Here is a 20,582-nt window from a genome sequence, read left to right as displayed (position 1 = left end):
ATACATTTTGTCCACCATTATCCACCTCCTACCACTTCACCTTCCCTAAATCCACCAAATCAAATAGTGGGTGCCACTCCTCACCCCCTTCCCAATGACAAAACTAAAGTAGCTATTGTAAAAGTAAAAGATTTAAAACAGACTTTAGCAATTGAGACTGGATACCAAGAAGCAAATGCCTGCATGGAATGAATTGAATAATTCTGTTAACACTCTAAACAAAAGCAGTTGTTACACTTGTGCACATGGTAGGCCGGAGGCCCAGGTTGTCCCCTTTCTACTCGCATGGCCTTCAAATCAACTGGGCATGGACTGTATGGTAGCTCTCTTCTAGCACCCCACAGCCTGGGGTAATAAGTCATGCCAAGCTCTTTCTCTGTTATTCCCCAAAGTCCAGCACCCTGCATGCAGGTCAGTCCCTGAGGGCCACCCAGCTTCCATCTTCTGATGCCAATTTTACTTTGTGTCTCTCATGACAGGGAGAAAATTGAGCCTTCCTTGGAGACCTAAAGGGATGCAGTGAGCTTAAGCCTTTCCAAGAGCTTACCAATCAGTCTGCCCTTACTCATTGTTGAGTGGATATATGGTGGTACTGTGGTGGACCCTTACTGGACACTGCCAAACAACTGGAGCAGTACTTGCACTCGAATTCAATCGGCCATCCCTTTCACCCTGGCATTCCATCAACCAGAAAAAGGAAAAACAACACCATAAAACAAGAGAGGCCCCTCATGGATCTTTTGATTCTCACGTTTATATAGATACCATTGGAGTCCCACAAGGGGTACCAGATAAATTAAAACACGAAACTAAACAGCTGCAGGGTTCGAATCCTTGTTCTGGTGGGTAACTGTTAATGTGGATTTGATAAATTATATCTACTATAACCAACAACAATTTGTCAATTATACTAAGGATGCCATTAAAGGAATAGCTAAGCAATTAGGGCCTACTAGCCAAATGGCCTGTGAAAATAGGATGGCACTAGATATGATACTAGCAGAAAAAGATGGAGTCTGTATCATGATAGGAACCCAATGCTGTACCTTCATCCCTAACAATACAGCCCCTGATGGAACAATCACTAAACCTCTACAAGGTCTCACCTCCTTATCTAATGAGTTAAACCAGGAACTCTGGGGTAAATGACCCTTTACAGGATGATTAGAAAGGTTGTTTGGTAAATGGAAAGAACTCACAGCTTCTATTTTTACTTCCCTCGCAATTATAGTTAGGGTTCTCATTCCCACTGGCTGCTCTATCATACCTTCTATTCATGGATTAGTTCAATAAAACAATAACTTATAAAAACAGCCCCTACTGGCTGGGCATGGTGGCTCAAGCCTGTAATCCCAGCACTTTGGGAGGCCAAGGCGGGTGGATCACAAGGTCAAGAGTTTCAGACCTGCCTGGCCAAGATGTTGAAACCCTGTCTCTACTAAAAATACAAAAATCAGCAGGGCATGGCGGTGCATGCCTGTAATCCCAGCTACTGGGGAGGCTGAGGCAGGAGAACGGCTTGAACCCAAGAGGTGGAGGTTGCAGTAAACTGAGATCATGCCACTGCACTACAGCCTGGGAGACAGAGCAAGGCTCCATCTCAAAAAACAAAAACAAAAACAAAACAGACCCTACTAAAACTTTCTTCATTTCTTTTCCACCCTATTCTGACAAGCTTTTACCTCTAGACAATCAAAAAGAACAGCAAAGTCAAGACATGTTAAGTTTGAAGAAGAAAATGTATAAATTCTCAGAGGAGGAAAATTGTTAGGAACAGTTTCTCTGCAAAGGGTTTCACCCTCCTTGTCCTTCGTTTTATTTTGTAAGTAATCTTTCCTGCCTTTAACACGCCCAGGCATGCCTCCATTTACCATGGTTGTAGCTGAGCCACACCACCTTACTTGAAGTTGTTAGGTACAAACAATAAACTTCCTGGTTCTTTGTCCTATTCTAAATGCTAAATCTAGTCAATTGGGATCAGTTTAGATTGTACAATCTGACCCCAATTAATGGGAGGAGGACACAGAAACAGGAATGGCATTAGGAATAAAAATCCTTGCTTTCCTTTGTTCAGTGTGCTCTTGCGATCGTGACTGACGCAGGCAGCACCTTTCTGTGGAAGTAAATTTACCTTGCTGAGAAATCTTTTGTTTGTGTGCTCATTTTCTTTGCGACTCCGAGCTCTTGTTTTTAACATAGGCAATAATATTCAGGACATAGGCATGGGCAGAGATTTCATGACTAAAACACCAAACGCAACAGCAACAAAAGTCAAACTTGACAAATGGGATCTAATTAAACTAAAGAGATTCTACACAGCAAACTATCATCAGAGTGAACAGGCAACCTACAGAACAGGAGAGAATTTTTGCAATCTATCCATCTGACAAAGGGCTAATATCCACAATCCATAAAGAACTTAAATTTACAAGAAAAAAAAACCCCATCAAAAAGTGGGTTAAGGACATGAACAGACACTTCTCAAAAGAAGACATTCATGTAGCCAACAAACATATGAAAAATAGCTCATCACTGGTCATTACAGAAATGCAAATCAAAACCACAGTAAGATACTATCTCATGCCAGTCAGAATGGCAATCATTAAAAAGTCGGGAAACATATGCTGGACAGGATGTGGAGAAATAGGAATGCTTTTTATACTGTTGGTGAAAGTGTAAATTACCTCAACCATTGTGGAAGACAGTGTGGTGATTCCTTAAGGATCTACAGAACCAGAACTACCATATGATCCAGCAATCCCATTACTGGGTATATACCCAAAGGATTATAAATCATTCTAATATAAAGACACATGCACATGTACATTTACTGCAGCACTATTTACAATAGCAAAGACTAGGAATCAACCCAAATGCCCATCAATGATAGACTGGATAAAGACAATATGGCATGTATACAACTTGGACTACTATGCAGTCAAAAAAAAAAAAAAGGATGAATTCGTGTACTTTGCAGTGACATGAAGCTGAAAACCATCATTCTCAGCAAACTAACACAAGAACAGAAAACTAAACACATATTCTCACTCATAAGTAGGAGATGAACAATGACAACACGTGGAAATAGGGAGGGGAACATCACACACCAGGGCCTGTTGGGCGGTGGGGGGTTAGGGGAGGGACAGCATTAGGAGAAATACCTAATGTAGATGACAGGTGCAACAAACCACCATGGCATGGGTATACCTATGTAATGCAACTGCACATTTTGCACATGTACCCCAGAACTTAATACTATAATTAAAAATAAGTAATTTCAACTTTGCTGTATATATTTGACACTTTTCATGATAAAATGGGGGTGGGGGAAGACAATCTTGGCAATTACCAATCCTCTTTCTGCTCCCTTTACTACAGAAATATAAGTGGAATTTACTACCTAAGGGTGTCTTCTCCAGAGACAGATTCATGGGAACACTCTAAGTAAAAATTTACTTACCTTTATACCTTCTGTCCTAGCTTGGAAATATATTCATTTCTTATAATCAAACCGTTTATATGAGTCAACTAAATTATTAAAATTCCTGTGTGTTTATACAAACCTTACAGGCTCCATTACTGGATAACATGGTTGGTTTCAAACAATTCCTTTGAAATAATAATACTGTTTTAATACGTCTTTGAAGTTTTGCTATTTTTGCCTAGAAGAAAAAAAGAAAAGAAATAAATACTAAGCCAGAGTGCTATATATCATATAGAGATGGAGGGTCAATTATTTGGCAGAGTAGTTGTGTAAGACTTACGGATCTATCCAAATGAGAAATTCTAATATATGCAAAAGCTTGAAATAACATTTTATGCTATATATATGCACACACACATATACACACACACACACACACACACACACACACACACACACACACACATATATATATATTTTTTTTTTTTTTTTTTTGAGACAGAGTTTCACTCCTGTTGCCCAGGCTGGAATGCAATGGTGTGATCTCGACTCACTGCAACTTCTGCCTCCCAGGTTCAAGCCATTCTCCTGCCTCAGCCTCCCAAGTAGCTGGGATTACAGGCATGTGCTATCACGCCTGGCTAATTTTGTATTTTTAGTAGAGACAGGGTTTCTCCATGTTGGTCAGGCTGGTTTTGAACTCCTGACCTCAGGTGATCCACCTGCCTCTGCCTCTGCCAGTGCTGGGATTACAGGCGTGAGTCGCCATGCCCAGCCTATGCTTATATAATATTAAAGTTAAGGAAGATAAAAATCTCAAACTTCGGCCGGGCACAGTGGCTCACGCCTGTAATCCCAGCACTTTTGGAGGCCGAAGTGGGTGGATCACTTGAGGTCAGGAGTTTGAGACCAGCCCGACCAACATGGAGAAACCCCATCTCTACTAAAAATACAAAAAATTAGCTGGGTGTAGTGGCAGGTGCCTGTAATCCCAGCTACTCGGGAGGCTGAGGCAGGACACCTGCTTGAACCTGGGAGGTGGAGGTTGCAGTGAGCCGAGATCATGTCACTGCACTCCAGCCTGGGCAACAGAGTGAGACTGTTTTTTTAAAAAAAAAAAAAAAAAAAAAAGGCCGGGGCAGTGGCTCACGTCTGTAATCCCAGCACCTTGGGAGGCCAAAGCGGGTAGATCATGAGGTCAGGAGATTGAGACCATCATGGCTAACACAGTGAAACCCATCTCTACTAAAAATACAAAAAAATTAGCTAGGCATGGTGGCAGGCGCCTGTAGTCCCAGCTACAGGGACTTGCAGTCCAGACCTTGCAGTGAGCTGAGATCGCACCACTGCACTCCATCCTGGGCGACTGAGCAAGACTCCATCTCAAACAAACAAACAAAACAAAACACTCAAACTTCTAACTGGTCTACAATAAAATTAATATGGGTAAAAACATCAGTCAGCAAGTAATCCTAGAAGAGGAAAACAAAAAGTAAAAAAAAAAGCTTGAAACAGGTTATACAAGTTCTAATAAAGGATATATTTAGATTTAAAAGAAACTGCCTATATAATTTTTTTGTTTTGTTTTTTGAGATGGAGTCTTGCTGTCAATAGACTGGAGTGCAGTGGCACAATCTCAGGTCACTGCAACGTCTGCCTCCCTGGTTCAAGCAATTCTCCGGCCTCAGCCTCCCGAGTAGCTGGGACTATAGGTACATGCCACCATGCCCAACTAATTTTTGTATTTTTAGTAGACACTGGGTTTCACCATGTTGTCCAGGATGGTCTTGATCTCTCGACCTTGTGATCCGCCCACCTTGGCCTCCCAAAGTGCTGGGATTACAGGCATGAGCCAGTGCACCCGACCAAAATTGCCTAAGTATTAAGCCTGTCAACTGACACAGAATGCCTAACAGTTCTATGAATATTTCTCAAAAACCAATATTGCTAATCTATAATAAATTACATTGTCTATGATATGTTCTTACATTAGGCTAATGGCCAGGAATCACGTATGTCTTCCTTTATCGTTTTCCTTTGCTAATATGAAAAATATCACCAAATTCTTCCTTTTAAAAGGACTCAAATGGGCCAGGTGTGGTGACTCATGCCTGTAGTCCCAGCACTTTGGGGGGCTGAGGCTAGAGAATCACTTGAGCTCAGGAGTTCGAGGGCAGTCTGGGCAACTGGTAAAACCTCATCTCTACAAAATAATCCCCAAAATTAGCAGGGCATGGTGGTGTGCGCCTGTAGTCCCAGCTACTCTGGAGACTGGGGTGGGAGGACTGCTTGAGCTCAGGAGGCAGAGGCTGCAGTGAAACACTGCACTGCAGCCTGAGCAACAGAGCAAGAACACTCCCCACTCCCCTAAAAAGGACTAAAATGAAATCAAAACTTACCAAGAGTTTATCAGCTATTCCTTCATGTTTATTTCTGCACTCTGTCTTCCCAATGCGTTGGTTCAATTCTTTCAGTTTCTTATCAAATAGTTCGTAATTTATACTATAGATCTCCTGTTGAATCAAATGTCTGACCTAGAATTTTAAAATAAAAACTGAAACACCCCACGTTTCAAATTTAAAAGCAATTTTACTTTCTACTTAAAAAAAAAAAAGCCTTGCTCTTTTCCAGATTTACTGTAACCAATTATAGTTTATTTATTTATATTTGTATGTTTATATACCAGTAAGTTTTATAAAACTTGGATATTAAACTCAGAACACACCCAATATTTAAGTATACTGGACATGTTAGAAATTAAATTTATTCTCATAATGCTAACTTTAGTTTCCTGCAGTTCCACTTGAATTCCACATTATACATTATAGAAACAATTAAAAGACTATATACCATTTATATTTTTTAATGTCCACAACTCCTAGTTAGTATTCCATATAAAGGAACTCTGCTTATCTGAAAACCAGAGCCTGATGAAAATGGTTGGTCTGTAGTAGATATAGAACAAATTACACAAGTGTGAGACTGGACATTACCACTAATAAGCTACCTGACCCTTTAGTCAGTCGCATTACTTTTGAGCTTCATCTTCCTTCTTGACAAATGAGTAGATAATATAATAAATGTTGAACAAGTGATACTCAAAGGATTTTTATAGGAACATAAGGTAATACGCAAAAGAGCACCATAAAATAAAAAAACACTGAATTGATATGAAAGAAATAAATATGCAAGATAATCACCACTACTTCCATAACTTTTTTAGGGTGTGGCTTTCTTATTGTTAAAATTTAAATATCAATCGGCTGGTTAGCTCAGCTAGTTAGACCATAGTGCTAAAACTGAAAGAAGCCAGCAGGGTGCAATAGCTCATGCCTGTAATCTCAACACTCTGGGAGGCCGAGGTGGGCAGATCACGAGGTCAGGAGTTGAAGACCAGCCTGACCAACAGGGTGAAACCCCGACTCTACTAAAAATACAAAAATTAGCCAGGCATGGTGGCAGGTGACTATAGTCCTAGCTACTCAGGAGGCTGAGACAGGAGAACTGCTTGAACCCGGGAGGTGGAGGTTTCAGTGAGCCGAGATCACGCCACTGTACTCCAGCCTGGGTGACTGAGCGAGACTCCATCTCAGAAAAAAAAAAAAAAAAAAAAAAAAAGACAGCCGAATAGGAACAGCTCCAGTCTCCAGCTCCCAGCGCGAGCGACACAGAAGACAGGTGATTTCTGCATTTTCAACTGAGGTACTGGGTTCATCTCACTAGGGAGTGCTGGATAATCGGTGCTGGTCAGCTGCTACAGCCTGACCAGCAAGAGGTGAAGCAGGGTGAGGCATCGCCTCAACTGGGAAGCGCAAGGGGGAAGGGAATCCCTTTTCCGAGCCAGGGGAACTGAGACACACAACAGCTGGAAAATCGGGTAACTCCCACCCCAATACTGCGCTTTACCAAGAGTCTTAGCAAATGGGCACACCAGGAGATTATATCCCACACCTGGCCGGGAGGGTCCCATGCCCAGGGAGCCTCCCTCATTGCTAGCACAGCAGTCTGCGATCTAATGGCAAGGCAGCAGCGAGCCTGGGGGAGGGGCGTCCGCCATTGCTGAGGCTTAAGTAGGTAAACAAAGTCGCTGGAAAGCTCAAACTGGGTGGAGCTCACAGCAGCTCAAGGAGGCCTGCCTATCTCTGTAGACTCCACCTCTGGGGACAGGGCACAGCTAAACAACAACAACAACAACAAAAAAGCAGCAGAAACCTCTGCAGACACAAACGACTCTGTCTGACAGCTTGAAGAGAGCAGTGGATCTCCCAACACAGAGGTTGAGATCTGAGAACGGACAGCCTGCTCAAGTGGGTCCCTGACCCCTGAGGAGCCTAACTGGGAGACATCCCCCACTAGGGGCAGACCGACACCCTACACCTCACATGGTGGAGTACACCCCTGAGAGGAAGCTTCCAAAGCAAGAATCAGACAGGTACACTCGCTGTTCAGCAATATTCTATCTTCTGCAGCCTCTGCTGCTGATACCCAGGTACAGAGGGTCTAGAGTGGACCTCAAGCAATCTCCAACAGACCTACAGCTGAGGGTCCTGACTGTTAGAAGGAAAACTAACAAACACGAAGGACACCCACACCAAAACCCCATCAGTACGTCCCCATCATCAAAGACCAGAGGCAGATAAAACCACAAAGATGGGGAAAAAGCAGGGCAGAAAAGCTGAAAATTCAAAAAATAAGAGCGCATCTCCCCCTCCAAAGGAACGCAGCTCATCGCCAGCAATGGATCAAAGCTGGACGGAGAATGACTTTGACGAGATGAGAGAAGGCTTCAGTCCATCAAACTTCTCAGAGCTAAAGGAGGAATGACGTACCCAGCGCAAAGAAACTAAAAACCTTGAAAAAAGAGTGGAAGAATTGATAGCTAGAATAATTAATGCAGAGAAGGCCATAAATGAACTGACAGAGATGAAAACCATGACATGAGAAATACGTGACAAATGCACAAGCTTCAGTAACCGACTTGATCAACTGGAAGAAAGTATCAGCAATTGAGGATCAAATGAATGAAACGAAGCGAGAAGAGAAATCTAAAGAAAAAAGAAGAAAAAGAAATGAACAAAGCCTGCAAGAAGTATGGGATTATGTAAAAAGACCAAATCTACGTCTGATTGGGGTGCCTGAAAGTGAGGGGGAAAATGGAACCAAGTTGGAAAACACTCTTCAGGATATCATCCAGGAGAACTTCCCCAACCTAGTAGGGCAGGCCAACATTCAAATTCAGGAAATACAGAGAACGCCACAAAGATACTCCTCCAGAAGAGCAACTCCAAGACACATAATTGCCAGATTCACCAAAGTTGAAATGAAGGAAAAAATCTTAAGGGCAGCCAGAGAGAAAGGTCGGGTTACCCACACAGGGAAGCCCATCAGACTAACAGCAGATCTCTCGGCAGAAACTCTACAAGCCAGAAGAGAGTGGGGGCTAATATTCAACATTCTTAAAGAATTTTAAACCCAGAATTTCATATCCAGCCAAACTAAGTTTCATAAGTGAAGGAGAAATAAAATCCTTTACAGATAAGCAAATGCTTAGAGATTTGTCACCACCAGGCCTGCCTTACAAGAGACCCTGAAGGAAGCACTAAACATGAAAGGAACAACTGGTACCAGCCATTGCAAAAACATGCCAAAATGTAAAGACCATCGAGGCTAGGAAGAAACTGCATCAACTAACGAGCAAAATAACCAGTTAATATCAAAATGGCAGGATCAAGTTCACACATAACAATATTAACCTTAAATGTAAATGGACTAAATGGTCGAATTAAAAGACACAGACTGGCAAACTGGATAAAGAGTCAAGACCCATCAGTCTGCTGTATTCAGGAGACCCATCTCACATGCAGAGACATACATAGGCTCAAAATAAAGGGATGGAGGAAGATCTACCAAGCAAATGAAGAACAAAAAAAAGCAGGGGTTACAATACTAGTCACTGATAAAACAGACTTTAAACCACCAAAGATCAAAAGAGACAAAGAAGGCCATTACATAATGGTAAAGGGATCAATTCAACAGGAAGAGCTAACTATCCTAAATACATATGCACCCAATACAGGAGCACCCAGATTCATAAAGCAAGTCCTTTAGACACTTACAAAGAGACTTAGACTCCCATACAATAATAATGGGAGACTTCAACACCCCACTGTCAACATTAGACAGATCAACGAGACAGAAAGTTAACAAGGATATCCAGGAATTGAACTCATCTCTGCAACAAGCGGACCTAATAGACATCTACAGAACTCTCCACCCCAAATCAACAGAATATACATTCTTCTCAGCACCACATCACACTTATTCCAAAATTGATCACATAATTGGAAGTAAAGCACTCCTCAGCAAATGTAAAAGAACAGAAATTATAACAAACTGTCTCTCAGACCACAGTGCAATCAAACTAGAACTCAAGACTAAGAAACTCAATCAAAACCACTCAACTACATAGAAACTGAACAACCTGCTCCTGAATGACTACGGGGTACATAACGAAATGAAGGCACAAATAAAGATGTTCTTTGAAACTAATGAGAACAAAGATACAACATACCAGAATCTCTGGGACACATTTAAAGCAGTGTGTAGAGGGAAATTTATAGCACTAAATGCCCACAAGAGAAAGCTAGAAAGATCTAAAATTGACACTCTAACATCACAATTAAAGAACTAGAGAAGCAAGAGCAAACACATTCAAAAGCTAGCAGAAGGCAAGAAATAACTAAGATCAGAGCAGAACTGAAGGAGATAGACACAAAAAACCCTCCAAAAAATCAATGAATCCAGGAGTTGGTTTTTTGAAAAGATCAACAAAATTGATAGACCGCTAGCAAGACTAATAAAGAAGAAAAGAGAGAAGAATCAAATAGACACAATAAAAAATGATAAAAGGGATATCACCACCAACCCCACAGAAATACAAACTACCATCAGAGAATACTATAAACACCTCTACGCAAATCAACTAGAAAATCTAGAAGAAATGGATAATTTCCTGGACACTTACACTCTCCCAAGACTAAACCAGGAAGAAGCTGAATCCCTCAATAGACCAATAGCAGGCTCTGAAATTGAGGCAATAATTAATAGCCTACCAACCAAAAAAAGTCCAGGACCAGATGGATTCACAGCTGAATTCTACCAGAGGTACAAGGAGGAGCTGGTACCATTCCTTCTGAAACTATTCCAATCAATAGAAAAAGAAGGAATCCTCCCTAACTCATTTTATGAGGCCAACATCATCCTGATACCAAAGCCTGGCAGAGACACAACAAAAAAAGAGAATTTTAGACCAATATCCCTGATGAACATCGATGCAAACATCCTCAATAAAATACTGGCAAACCGGATCCAGCAGCACATCAAAAAGCTTATCCACCATGATCAAGTGGGCTTCATCCCTCGGATGCAAGGGTGGTTCAACATATGCAAATCAATAAACGTAATCCAGCATATAAACAGAACCAAAGACAAAAACCACATGATTATCTCAATAGATGCAGAAAAGGCCTTTGACAAAATTCAACAGCCCTTCGTGCTAAAAATGCTTAATAAATTCGGTATTGATGGAACGTATCTCAAAATAATAAGAGCTATTTATGACAAACCCACAGCCAATATCATATTGAATGGGCAAAAACTGGAAAAATTCCCTTTGAAAACTGGCACAAGACAGGGATGCCCTCTTTCACCACTCCTATTCAACATAGTGTTGGAAGTTCTGGCTAGGGCAGTCAGGCAAGAGAAAGAAATCAAGGGTATTCAGTTAGGAAAAGAAGAAGTCAAATTGTCCCTGTTTGCAGATGACATGATTGTATATTTAGAAAACCCCATTGTCTCAGCCCAAAATCTCCTTAAGCTGATAAGCAACTTCAGCAAAGTCTCAGGATACAAAATTAATGCGCAAAAATCACAAGCATTCTTATACACCGGTAACAGACAAACAGAGAGCCAAATCATGAATGAACTTCCATTCACAACTGCTTCAAAGAGAATAAAATACCTAGGAATCCAACTTACAAGGGATGTCAAGGACCTCTTCAAGGAGAACTACAAACCACTGCTCAGTGAAATAAAAGAGGACACAAACAAATGGAAGAACCTACCATGCTCATGGATAGGAAGAATCAATATCGTGAAAATGGCCATACTGCCCAAGGTCATTTATAGATTCAATGCCATCCCCATCAAGCTACCAATGAGTTTCTTCACAGAACTGGAAAAAACTGCTTTAAAGTTCATATGGAACCAAAAAAGACCCCACATTGCCAAGACAATCCTAAGTCAAAAGAACAAAGCTGGAGGCATCACGCTACCTGACTTCAAACTATACTACAAGGCTACAGTAACCAAAACAGCATGGTACTGGTACCAAAACAGAGATATAGACTAATGGAACACAACAGAGTCCTCAGAAATAATACCACACATCTATAGACACCTGATCTTTGACAAACCTAAGAAAAACAAGAAATGGGGAAAGGATTCCCTATTTAATAAGTGGTGCTGGGAAAATTGGCTAGCCATAAGTAGAAAGCTGAAACAGGATCCTTTCCTTAATCCTTATATGAAAATTAATTCAAGATGGATTAGAGACTTAAATGTTAGACCTAATACCATAAAAACCCTAGAAGAAAACCTACGTAATACCATTCAGGACATAGGCATGGGCAAGGACTTCATGTCTAAAACACCAAAAGCAACAGCAACAAAAGCCAAAATTGACAAATGGGATCTAATTAAACTAAAGAGCTTCTGCACAGCAAAAGAAACTACCATCAGAGTGAACAGGCAACCTACAGAATGGGAGAAAATTTTTGCAACCTACTCATCTGACAAAGGGCTAATATCTAGAACCTACAAAGAACTCAAACAAATTTACAAGAAAAAAACAAACAACCCCATCCAAAAGTGGGCAAAGGATATGAACAGACATTTCTCAAAAGAAGACATTCATACAGCCAACAGACACATGAAAAAATGCTCATCATCACTCGCCATCAGAGAAATGCAAATCAAAACCACAATGAGATACCATCTCACACCAGTTAGAATGGCAATCATTCAAAAGTCAGGAAACAACAGGTGCTGGAGAGGATGTGGAGAAAGAGGAACACTTTTACACTGTTGGTGGGATTGTAAACTAGTTCAACCATTATGGAAAACAGTATGGCGATTCCTCAAGGATCTAGAACTAGAAGTACCATATGACCCAGCCATCCCATTACTGGGTATATACCCAAAGGATTATAAATCATGCTGCTATAAAGACACATGCACACGGATGTTTATTGCGGCACTATTCACAATAGCAAAGACTTGGAATCAACCCAAATGTCCATCAGTGACAGACTGGATTAAGAAAATGTGGCACATATACACCATGGAATACTATGCAGCCATAAAAAAGGATGAGTTTGCGTCCTTTGTAGGGACATGGATGCAGCTGGAACCCATCATTCTCAGCAAACTATTGCAAGAACAGAACATCAAACACCGCATGTTCTCACTCATAGGTGGGAACTGAACAATGAGATCACTTGGACTCGGGAAGGGGAACATCACACACTAGGGCCTATCACTGGGAGGGGGCAAGGGGGAGGGATTGCACTGGGAGTTATACCTGATGTAAATGACGAGTTGATGGGTGCAGCACACCAACATGGCACAAGTATACATATGTAACAAACCTGCACGTTATGCACATGTACACTAGAACTTAAAGTATAATAATAAAAAAAAAGAAAACTGTAAACAAAGTAGGTATAGAAGAAACTTACCTGAACACAACAAAGGATATTTATAAAAAGTCAAAAAAAAAAAAAAAATGGGGGGGGAAGCCAAGAACAATTATGTAGTTAACAATGTTATCTGGCATAATGCATGCCATTCTAACAAATCATAGTAGTTATAATATGAAAAATTAACAAACTTCATTATCTTTTTTTTTTTTTGAAAACAGACTGGTCCATTTTCAGGGAGAATAATTTCAATGCCACTGATACAAGCAGCTCTGCTGAGCCATACATTGAGAATAATTTCATTGCCACTGATATGAGCAGCTCTGCTGAACCATACATTCAGAAAGATTCACTGTAGTTTTTTACTCAGTGTGTATCCTTCTGGTAAGCAATTTTCATCACAGTGTACGTAGTCTTTGTTAATATGACCTGCTATGCTACATTTAAAGTATTTAAAATATTTATATATTTTTTCCTCCAGTAGCTTGCTTCATGATGCTCAAAATAGAACACATAGTTTCCATGTTAAACTCTTATACTGATACCACCTGGATGATTATATTCTTTAATTTTGATCATTCCCAAGGCTCTTCCTTCCTGTTTTCAAGCATTCTCACTTGTCAACATTGTCTACTTGATCTCTTCTCTAATGCTTCACTAACATTTCTTCCACGGTTTCTCTACATTATTAGACATGATTGTCATTTTACTTTCATAACTTTTAAACATATGAGCAAATGAATGTGCTCAAAATGTATTATGTTAAAAAAATGGCTCAGAAACACACACTATTATTATTATTATTTTTTTGAGACAGAGTCTCACTCTGTCGCTCAGGCTGCAGTGCAGTGGCATGATCCCAGCTCAATGCAACTTCCACCCACCAGGTTCAAGTGATTCTTCTGCCTTAGCCTCCCTAGTAGCTGAGACTACAGGCATGCTCCACCATGCCCAGCTAATTTTTATATTTAGCTGAGACAGGGTTTCGCCATTGTTGGCCAGGCTGGTCTTGAACTCCTGACCTCAAGTGATCCACCCACCTTGGCCTCCCAAAGTGCTAGGATTACAGGCATGAGCTACCATGTCTGGCCGATACTATTATTTTTACTGATGACCATTACCTATTATTCGTGTGGTGTTTTATGATCACATGTTTGTTAGTTCACTGATGGGTTCAATATGTGAAGCTCATACCCACATGAATCTTGGAGAAACAGATCTAAATGTTTTGAACGTGGAGACACTGTTTTGTACAGTGTTTCTCTAACAGTGTTCCTCATCCTTGGTGAGGAACAATCACAGGGGATGGTTGTTAAAATCAAATTCCTAGGCCCCATCCTGGATCCACCAAACACAATCTTTTGGAAAGGAGCCTGGAAAGTTGTATACTAAACAGTTACTATAAATTGTTTTTATCAGGTACGTTTGAGAAAGCAGTAGCCTAAAACAACAATCTTCAACTATGAGCTCAAGAAACCACAATTTAAACAAGTACTCCTGGTGGTTCAGATTGGGACAGGTCCTTAAATTTGATCATTTTAGACTAAGTACCCACCATGGTGTAACTCCTCTTGGTTAGACTATACATTTGTTCTAATTTAATGGTAATGTTCCTTATACAGAAGGAAGACACAATAACCTCCATCAAATACCTCATAAATGTTTTTACCAATGGTAATGTGCCCATCAGCAGGGAATCAGATTGAAGTCTTGGCTTCAAAGTGGTGATGGCACCCAAATTGGCCTGAAGTTTGGAGAAAGTATAAACTTATCTCCAATCTGTGCCAACTTTCTGAGATAGTGGGTAGAGTGAATAACTTAAGACTGTAAAGGAAAAACCCTTCCTCTTCAGTAATTCAACTGGAATTAACCAGGCCATGCTCCTTATGAAACCTCAAAAGGCTAAGAAACGATCACTGGAGGACTCTTTCAGTAGGGGAGAACAATGTCAGAATGATGGGGAGGGCTATCTCATTGAGATTCTAACAAGGTAAACTTATAGATATGGTTTAGAGAGAGAACTGTTTGGACAGGAATAAGAAGTGAGGAAAAGCTAGCTATTTAGAGATCGTTATGTACACATCAGAACTTACTTCTGGCTGGGTGTGGTGGCCCACACCTATAAACCCAGCACTTTGGGAGGCCGAGGCGGACGGACCACTTGAGATCAGCAGTTCAAGACCAGCCTGGCCAACATGGTAAAACCTGTCTCTACTAAAAACACACACAAAAAATTAGCTGGGCGTGCTAGTGCACACCTGTAGTCCCAACTACTCAGGAGGTGGAGGTAACACTGAGCCAAGACTGTGCCACTGCACTCCAGTCTGGGTGACAAAGTGAAACTCTGCCTCAAACAAATGAACAAACACAAACTTACTTCTCACTTCAGCTACTAATTACTGGAAACAAGACACAGCTGGAATCCCCAACCTTCTTCTTGAATAACATGGTCCTTAGGGCTAGGATCCATGCTTACCATACTTCTACCCTTTCCCTGCCAACAACAGAACACTTACATATTTTTTATTGTGTCTCCTTTGGTCTTCTTCGAAGAAAACCAAAAGGTAGACCGGGAAAAACTGCTGACTCACTCTTTAAGCTGGTTCTGCATAAGTCTTTCTCTTTATTTTCCCTTATTAGGTGAAGAATACACATTCATAGTATATGTAACTATGCAATTGTAATGGTCTGTTTTGAAAAATGGTAGTGTTTCTGTTTCTGAAAACAGTTGCAGGGCAGTTTGGATGGGGACATTTTGGTCCATTACAGCTGGGAGACATTAGTCTACCACATCATGATTTATAGTGGTGGCATTCTAGTGGTAGTGAAATAGGAAAACATGGTCATCAAAACCCGTCCTGAGTATAGGCATTCTGCTAGAACTGAAACACGCTACACTTCAGCTAACAATTGATCAGACACATATTGAGACTGTAGTACAATGAGGTAAAATGAGCCCACAATGAAAGCAAGAAGTGTATTTAATGATGCTATAAAGCAAAATGTCAGATAATGCACCATATCCGTTTAAGTTTGGAAAATAGGGCAAGTAAACCTGACTGCAGAGGGACTTTGCAATGGACTTCCAGGTTGAGTCTTCTGGGTTGTCGTGAGATCTACAAACGGATATAGCTGCAGATCTAAGAACCCCATGACTAGTACAAAAGACACTGGATTGTTTAACAAAGCTGAAGGTCATGCAGTGTCTGACTTACAGACAAATCTGAGTGTAATATTGACTGAAAGCCCATTCTCTTTTTGCAACAGGACTCTACCTACACATGATCCCTAAGTTATTCTGCATGAGAGCATTTTCAAGAAACCAGAGCTGTTTGGTTATGTAAATAATTCTCTCTCCCCAGTCTGTCTGATAACTTGGCTTTTACACACCAGCTTTGCATCAAGTCAAAGTTGTCTGTGTTATGTCATTGTGGAGAACAGATAATTAACTTTTACCATGTTTTACTAATCAAAAGTAAAAGTTTTATTTAAGCCCCAATATTTTACCTGTTCCAGGAAGGCTGTTTGCCTTTCCAAACTTACACAAATATTTTCATTAATTTGCTCTGAAGTTTTCATGCGTTTAACATTTTCTTTGTTTTCTGAAAACATCCTCTTCTTTTGATAATGGCCTTGAGGAGATGGAAAAATTAGAAAGATATTTTAAAGAAAAAAACAGGTTTATTGTGGTGGCTCATGTCTGTAATCCCAGCACTCTGGGAGGCTTAGGAGGGAGGATGGCTTAAGGCCAGGAGTTCAAAACCAGCCTGGGCAACATAGTGAAAATTCATCTCTACAAAAAATTTAGAATTAGCTGGGTATGGTGGGACATGCCTGTAGTCTCAGCTACTCAGGAGGCTCAGATGAGAGGATTGCTTGAGCCTGGGAGGTTGAGGTGGCAGTGAGCACCTCGACCACTGCACTCCAGCCTGGGCAACACAGTGAGACCCTGTTTCGAGGAGGAAAAAAAGAGAAGGACATAGGAATTCTCTAACTTAGAGACCCTTTGAGCATAAGGAAAAACTAAAATGTGACACTACAGCATTTTTTAGATGTTCAACTGAATAAAAACATACCCAAAAACTAATCTTAAAAAAAAAAAAAGAGTTATCTTAGGTAGGGTTCTGGTCTCAGACACACTGTCCCTTCAATCTTAATAATTCAATACAAATATATGAACAAAAACTTAACAAATTATGGCATTTAATTCTCTATTTATAGTGACTTAAGTGGTTCTACGTTATTTTATATAAAGGTACTCTTTTTTCATTTTGGGAAGGAGTCTCGCTCTTGTCGCCCACACCAGAGTGAAGTGGCGCGATCTCGGCTCAATGCAACTTCCGCCCCTCCAGGTTCAAGCAATTCTCCTGTCTCAGTCTCCCGAGTAGCTGGGATAATAGGCGCCCCCCACCATGCCTGGCTAATTTTTTTCGTATTTTTAGTAGAGATAGGGTTTCGCCATGTCGGCCAGGTTGGTCTTGAACTCCTGACCTCAGATGATCCACCTGCCTCGTTCTCCCAAAGTGCTGGGATTATAGTTGTTAGGCACAGTGCCTGTTTTTTTTTTGTTTTTGTTTTTGTTTTTGTTTTTTTAAGAGACAAGGTCTTGGATCTGTTGCCCAGGCTGGTCTGGAGAACTTAAGCGATCCTCCTGCCTTGGCCTTCCAAAGTGCTGCGATTACAGGCATGAGCCACCGCACCCAGCCAGTCGTATTATACATATTTTAAATAGATGATACTGTTATTATTTTTAAATAATTTTAAATTTATCTTGTTAAAAGACCGTTCTGTAGTCTAGACAAGAACACAACATTTATAGCATTAAATCAGTTTTTTTCTATTTCATAAACAAAACACCCTACTTCAAATGAAATTCACTTTTGCTATTTTAATGCTGTTATAACCCAAGGACTTCATTTACTATTTGGGGTGCTTCTCTTTCTCTACACACACATATATACACATGTGAATATATTATCTATCATCTTATACTTAGCATGTGATTTACAGGTCAATTCTATAGAAAGAAATAGGGTTGGCTGGGTACGGTGGCTCATGCCTGTAATCCCAGCACTTTGGGAGGCAAAGGCGGGTGGATCACGAGGTCAGGAGTTCGAGACCAGCATGACCAACACGGTGAAACCCCATTTCTATTAAAAATACAAGAAAAAAAAAAATTAGCCAGGCATAGTGGTGCCCACCTGTAATCCCAGCTACTCAGGAGGCTGAGGGAGGAGAATCACTTGAACCTGGGAGGTGGAGGTTGCAGTGAGCCGAGATTGCACCACTGTACTCCAGCCTGGGCGACAGAGCAAGACCCCGTCTCAAAAAAAAAAAAAAAAAAAAAAGAAAAAAAAAAAAAAGAAATAGGGTTACCAACAATTTTTAAAACCCACTCGCTTTAAACTACCCTCCTTAATCTAATAAAACTTCAAAATAAGAAGAGATGTATATGAAATGAACTAAGTAATTGCTATAAACCACCTTTTGATATTTTGTACTTAAGGAAAAGTGATTGATTCCTTCTTTGCAATAATTACCCTTTTAATATGGTGGACAGCTGTCCCCCACCTCACTAAGAACGGTTCAGAAACAAGATACTGTGATATTGTTGTTATCATTTACCTTTTTCCTATCTATATTCCACTTGTTCGTATATTTGAGACTTTAAAATACCCCAAGGAAAAGTGACTATTTTAATTTTTCTAAAAGGTGCATAAATATATACTTACTGTTATTAGTGTCAGGTGATGACTGCCATGTTGAGTCTGCACTTTCACAATTTGAAATACTGGAAGGACAGGTTCTACTACACTCATCGGTTTTCAAAATGTCATCAGCACAGTTGTTAGAAGTGACTGAATTCACTAAATTAGGTGTTTTCTCAACAGGCACAAAACCTGAGTCTTCTGAACATAAAATGTTGTCACCTTGCCTTTTACCATGTGATTCTGAATTGGAGTTTGTTTCTAAATGGAAAACCATCTGGTCAGTTTTATCATCCACGGTACTGGTTACTGTAGCCTCTGGCATCTGAATACCACCACTCAATACACTGGGTGGACAGCAACTGGACTTCAGACTACAAGCCCCTTCATGCTCAAAAAGGGATCTTGTTACATTTGTCTGACACTCAGAATCCTTTTCAGAAGTGTTCAGTGAATCTTTCGCCTCTTCTGTGAAGACTCTGCTGGGGAGATCTGTTGTTTTACTTGGCTTTTGGTCCGAACAAACAACTTGTTCCAATTTTGTTTTTGAATGAATGATTTCTTCTACTGGTTTTATGCAATTCTGAGAGAATACGTTACTTTTCTCTGATATTGAATTTTTATTAGAGTCCAGTGAGGATGCACCATTTTCAGAAGGGCTACATTTGGTAGCTATGACACTAGGACTGAAACGCTGATTACCACTTGGAACATTACTCCCACTTGCTGCTGTTTTCAGTGCTTCAACATTCCTTGACTTATTCAGCATCTCTACTTGCTTTCGGCAACTTAGGGGCATTGTTTTTTTGGCTTTTAATATCTTTCGTTTAATTATATCTGGACTTGCCATCTTTCATATCCTGGAATTTAAGACATCATATTTAAGTGCATTCCTCTAGCGAATAAAAGTTATTTACTACTGAATTAAAGTTACTTATTTATAATATTAAAATAACATTGATACTGTCTCTCCAGATAATCACCTTAATGAAAACATATCCATTTTCATGTCACTGAAAGCAGAAATCATTTCTATTGTTTCTATAAATCGAAACTATATAAATTCAAAATCTGTATTGCTAGTAAGCCTCTACCTGATAGTTTTATCTAGCCACTTCTTGTTTTATCACCTCAGTGCCATAATCATTCACTATTTACTCACCAAGGTAAGTCAGAGTTTAAATAACCTAAACATTAAATTGCACTTATTCATTAAAAAAAAAAAAGTTTTGTATAAAACATTCCATTTTCTATACATAATGGCATCTGTTTAAGATTTCCTAATGTTCAAGTTTCTAAAATAAATGTGGCCGGGTGTGGTGGCTCATGCCTGTAATCCCAGCACTTTGGGAGGCCGAGGCGGAAGGATTATTTGCAGTCAGGAGTTCGAGACCAGTCTGGCCAATGTGATGGAACCCTGTCTCTACTAAAAATACAAAAATTAGCCAGGCATGGTGGCATGCACCTGTAATCCCAAACTACTCAGGAGGCTGAGGCACAAGAATCACTTGAACCCGGGAGGTGGAGGTTGCAGTAAGCCAACATTGCACCACTGTACTCCAGCCTGGGCAACAGGGTGAGATGGTCTCAAAAAAAATAAAATAAAATAAAACAAGCACTAAGATACATAACATTCCAGCTTAAATAAACAAGCCAACTAACCGGGCGCAAGTGGCTCACGCCTGTAATCCT

The 20,582-nt window shown here is 40.3% G+C and overlaps 1 protein-coding gene across 1 annotated transcript in view; it reads right to left on the bottom strand.

The window, feature by feature from the left end:
* Positions 1-20,582, bottom strand: part of ATF7IP2 (activating transcription factor 7 interacting protein 2) — a 102,890-nt gene that overhangs the window by 37,723 nt on the left and 44,585 nt on the right. Inside the window, exons 3-6 of the mRNA XM_010370259.2 lie at positions 18,915-19,750; positions 16,690-16,814; positions 5,824-5,958; positions 3,564-3,662 (exon numbers count right to left, since the gene is read on the bottom strand). Coding sequence (XP_010368561.2) covers positions 3,564-3,662; positions 5,824-5,958; positions 16,690-16,814; positions 18,915-19,740 — 1,185 coding nt within the window. The 5' untranslated portion in view covers positions 19,741-19,750. The remainder of the gene's footprint in view (positions 1-3,563; positions 3,663-5,823; positions 5,959-16,689; positions 16,815-18,914; positions 19,751-20,582) is intronic.

Source organism: Rhinopithecus roxellana, chromosome 20, assembly GCF_007565055.1.
Source record: "Rhinopithecus roxellana isolate Shanxi Qingling chromosome 20, ASM756505v1, whole genome shotgun sequence".
Classification (NCBI taxonomy): Eukaryota; Metazoa; Chordata; class Mammalia; order Primates; family Cercopithecidae; genus Rhinopithecus; species Rhinopithecus roxellana.
Note: the sequence above shows the minus strand (reverse complement) of the source record. Positions and strands in the feature narration are given on the sequence as shown.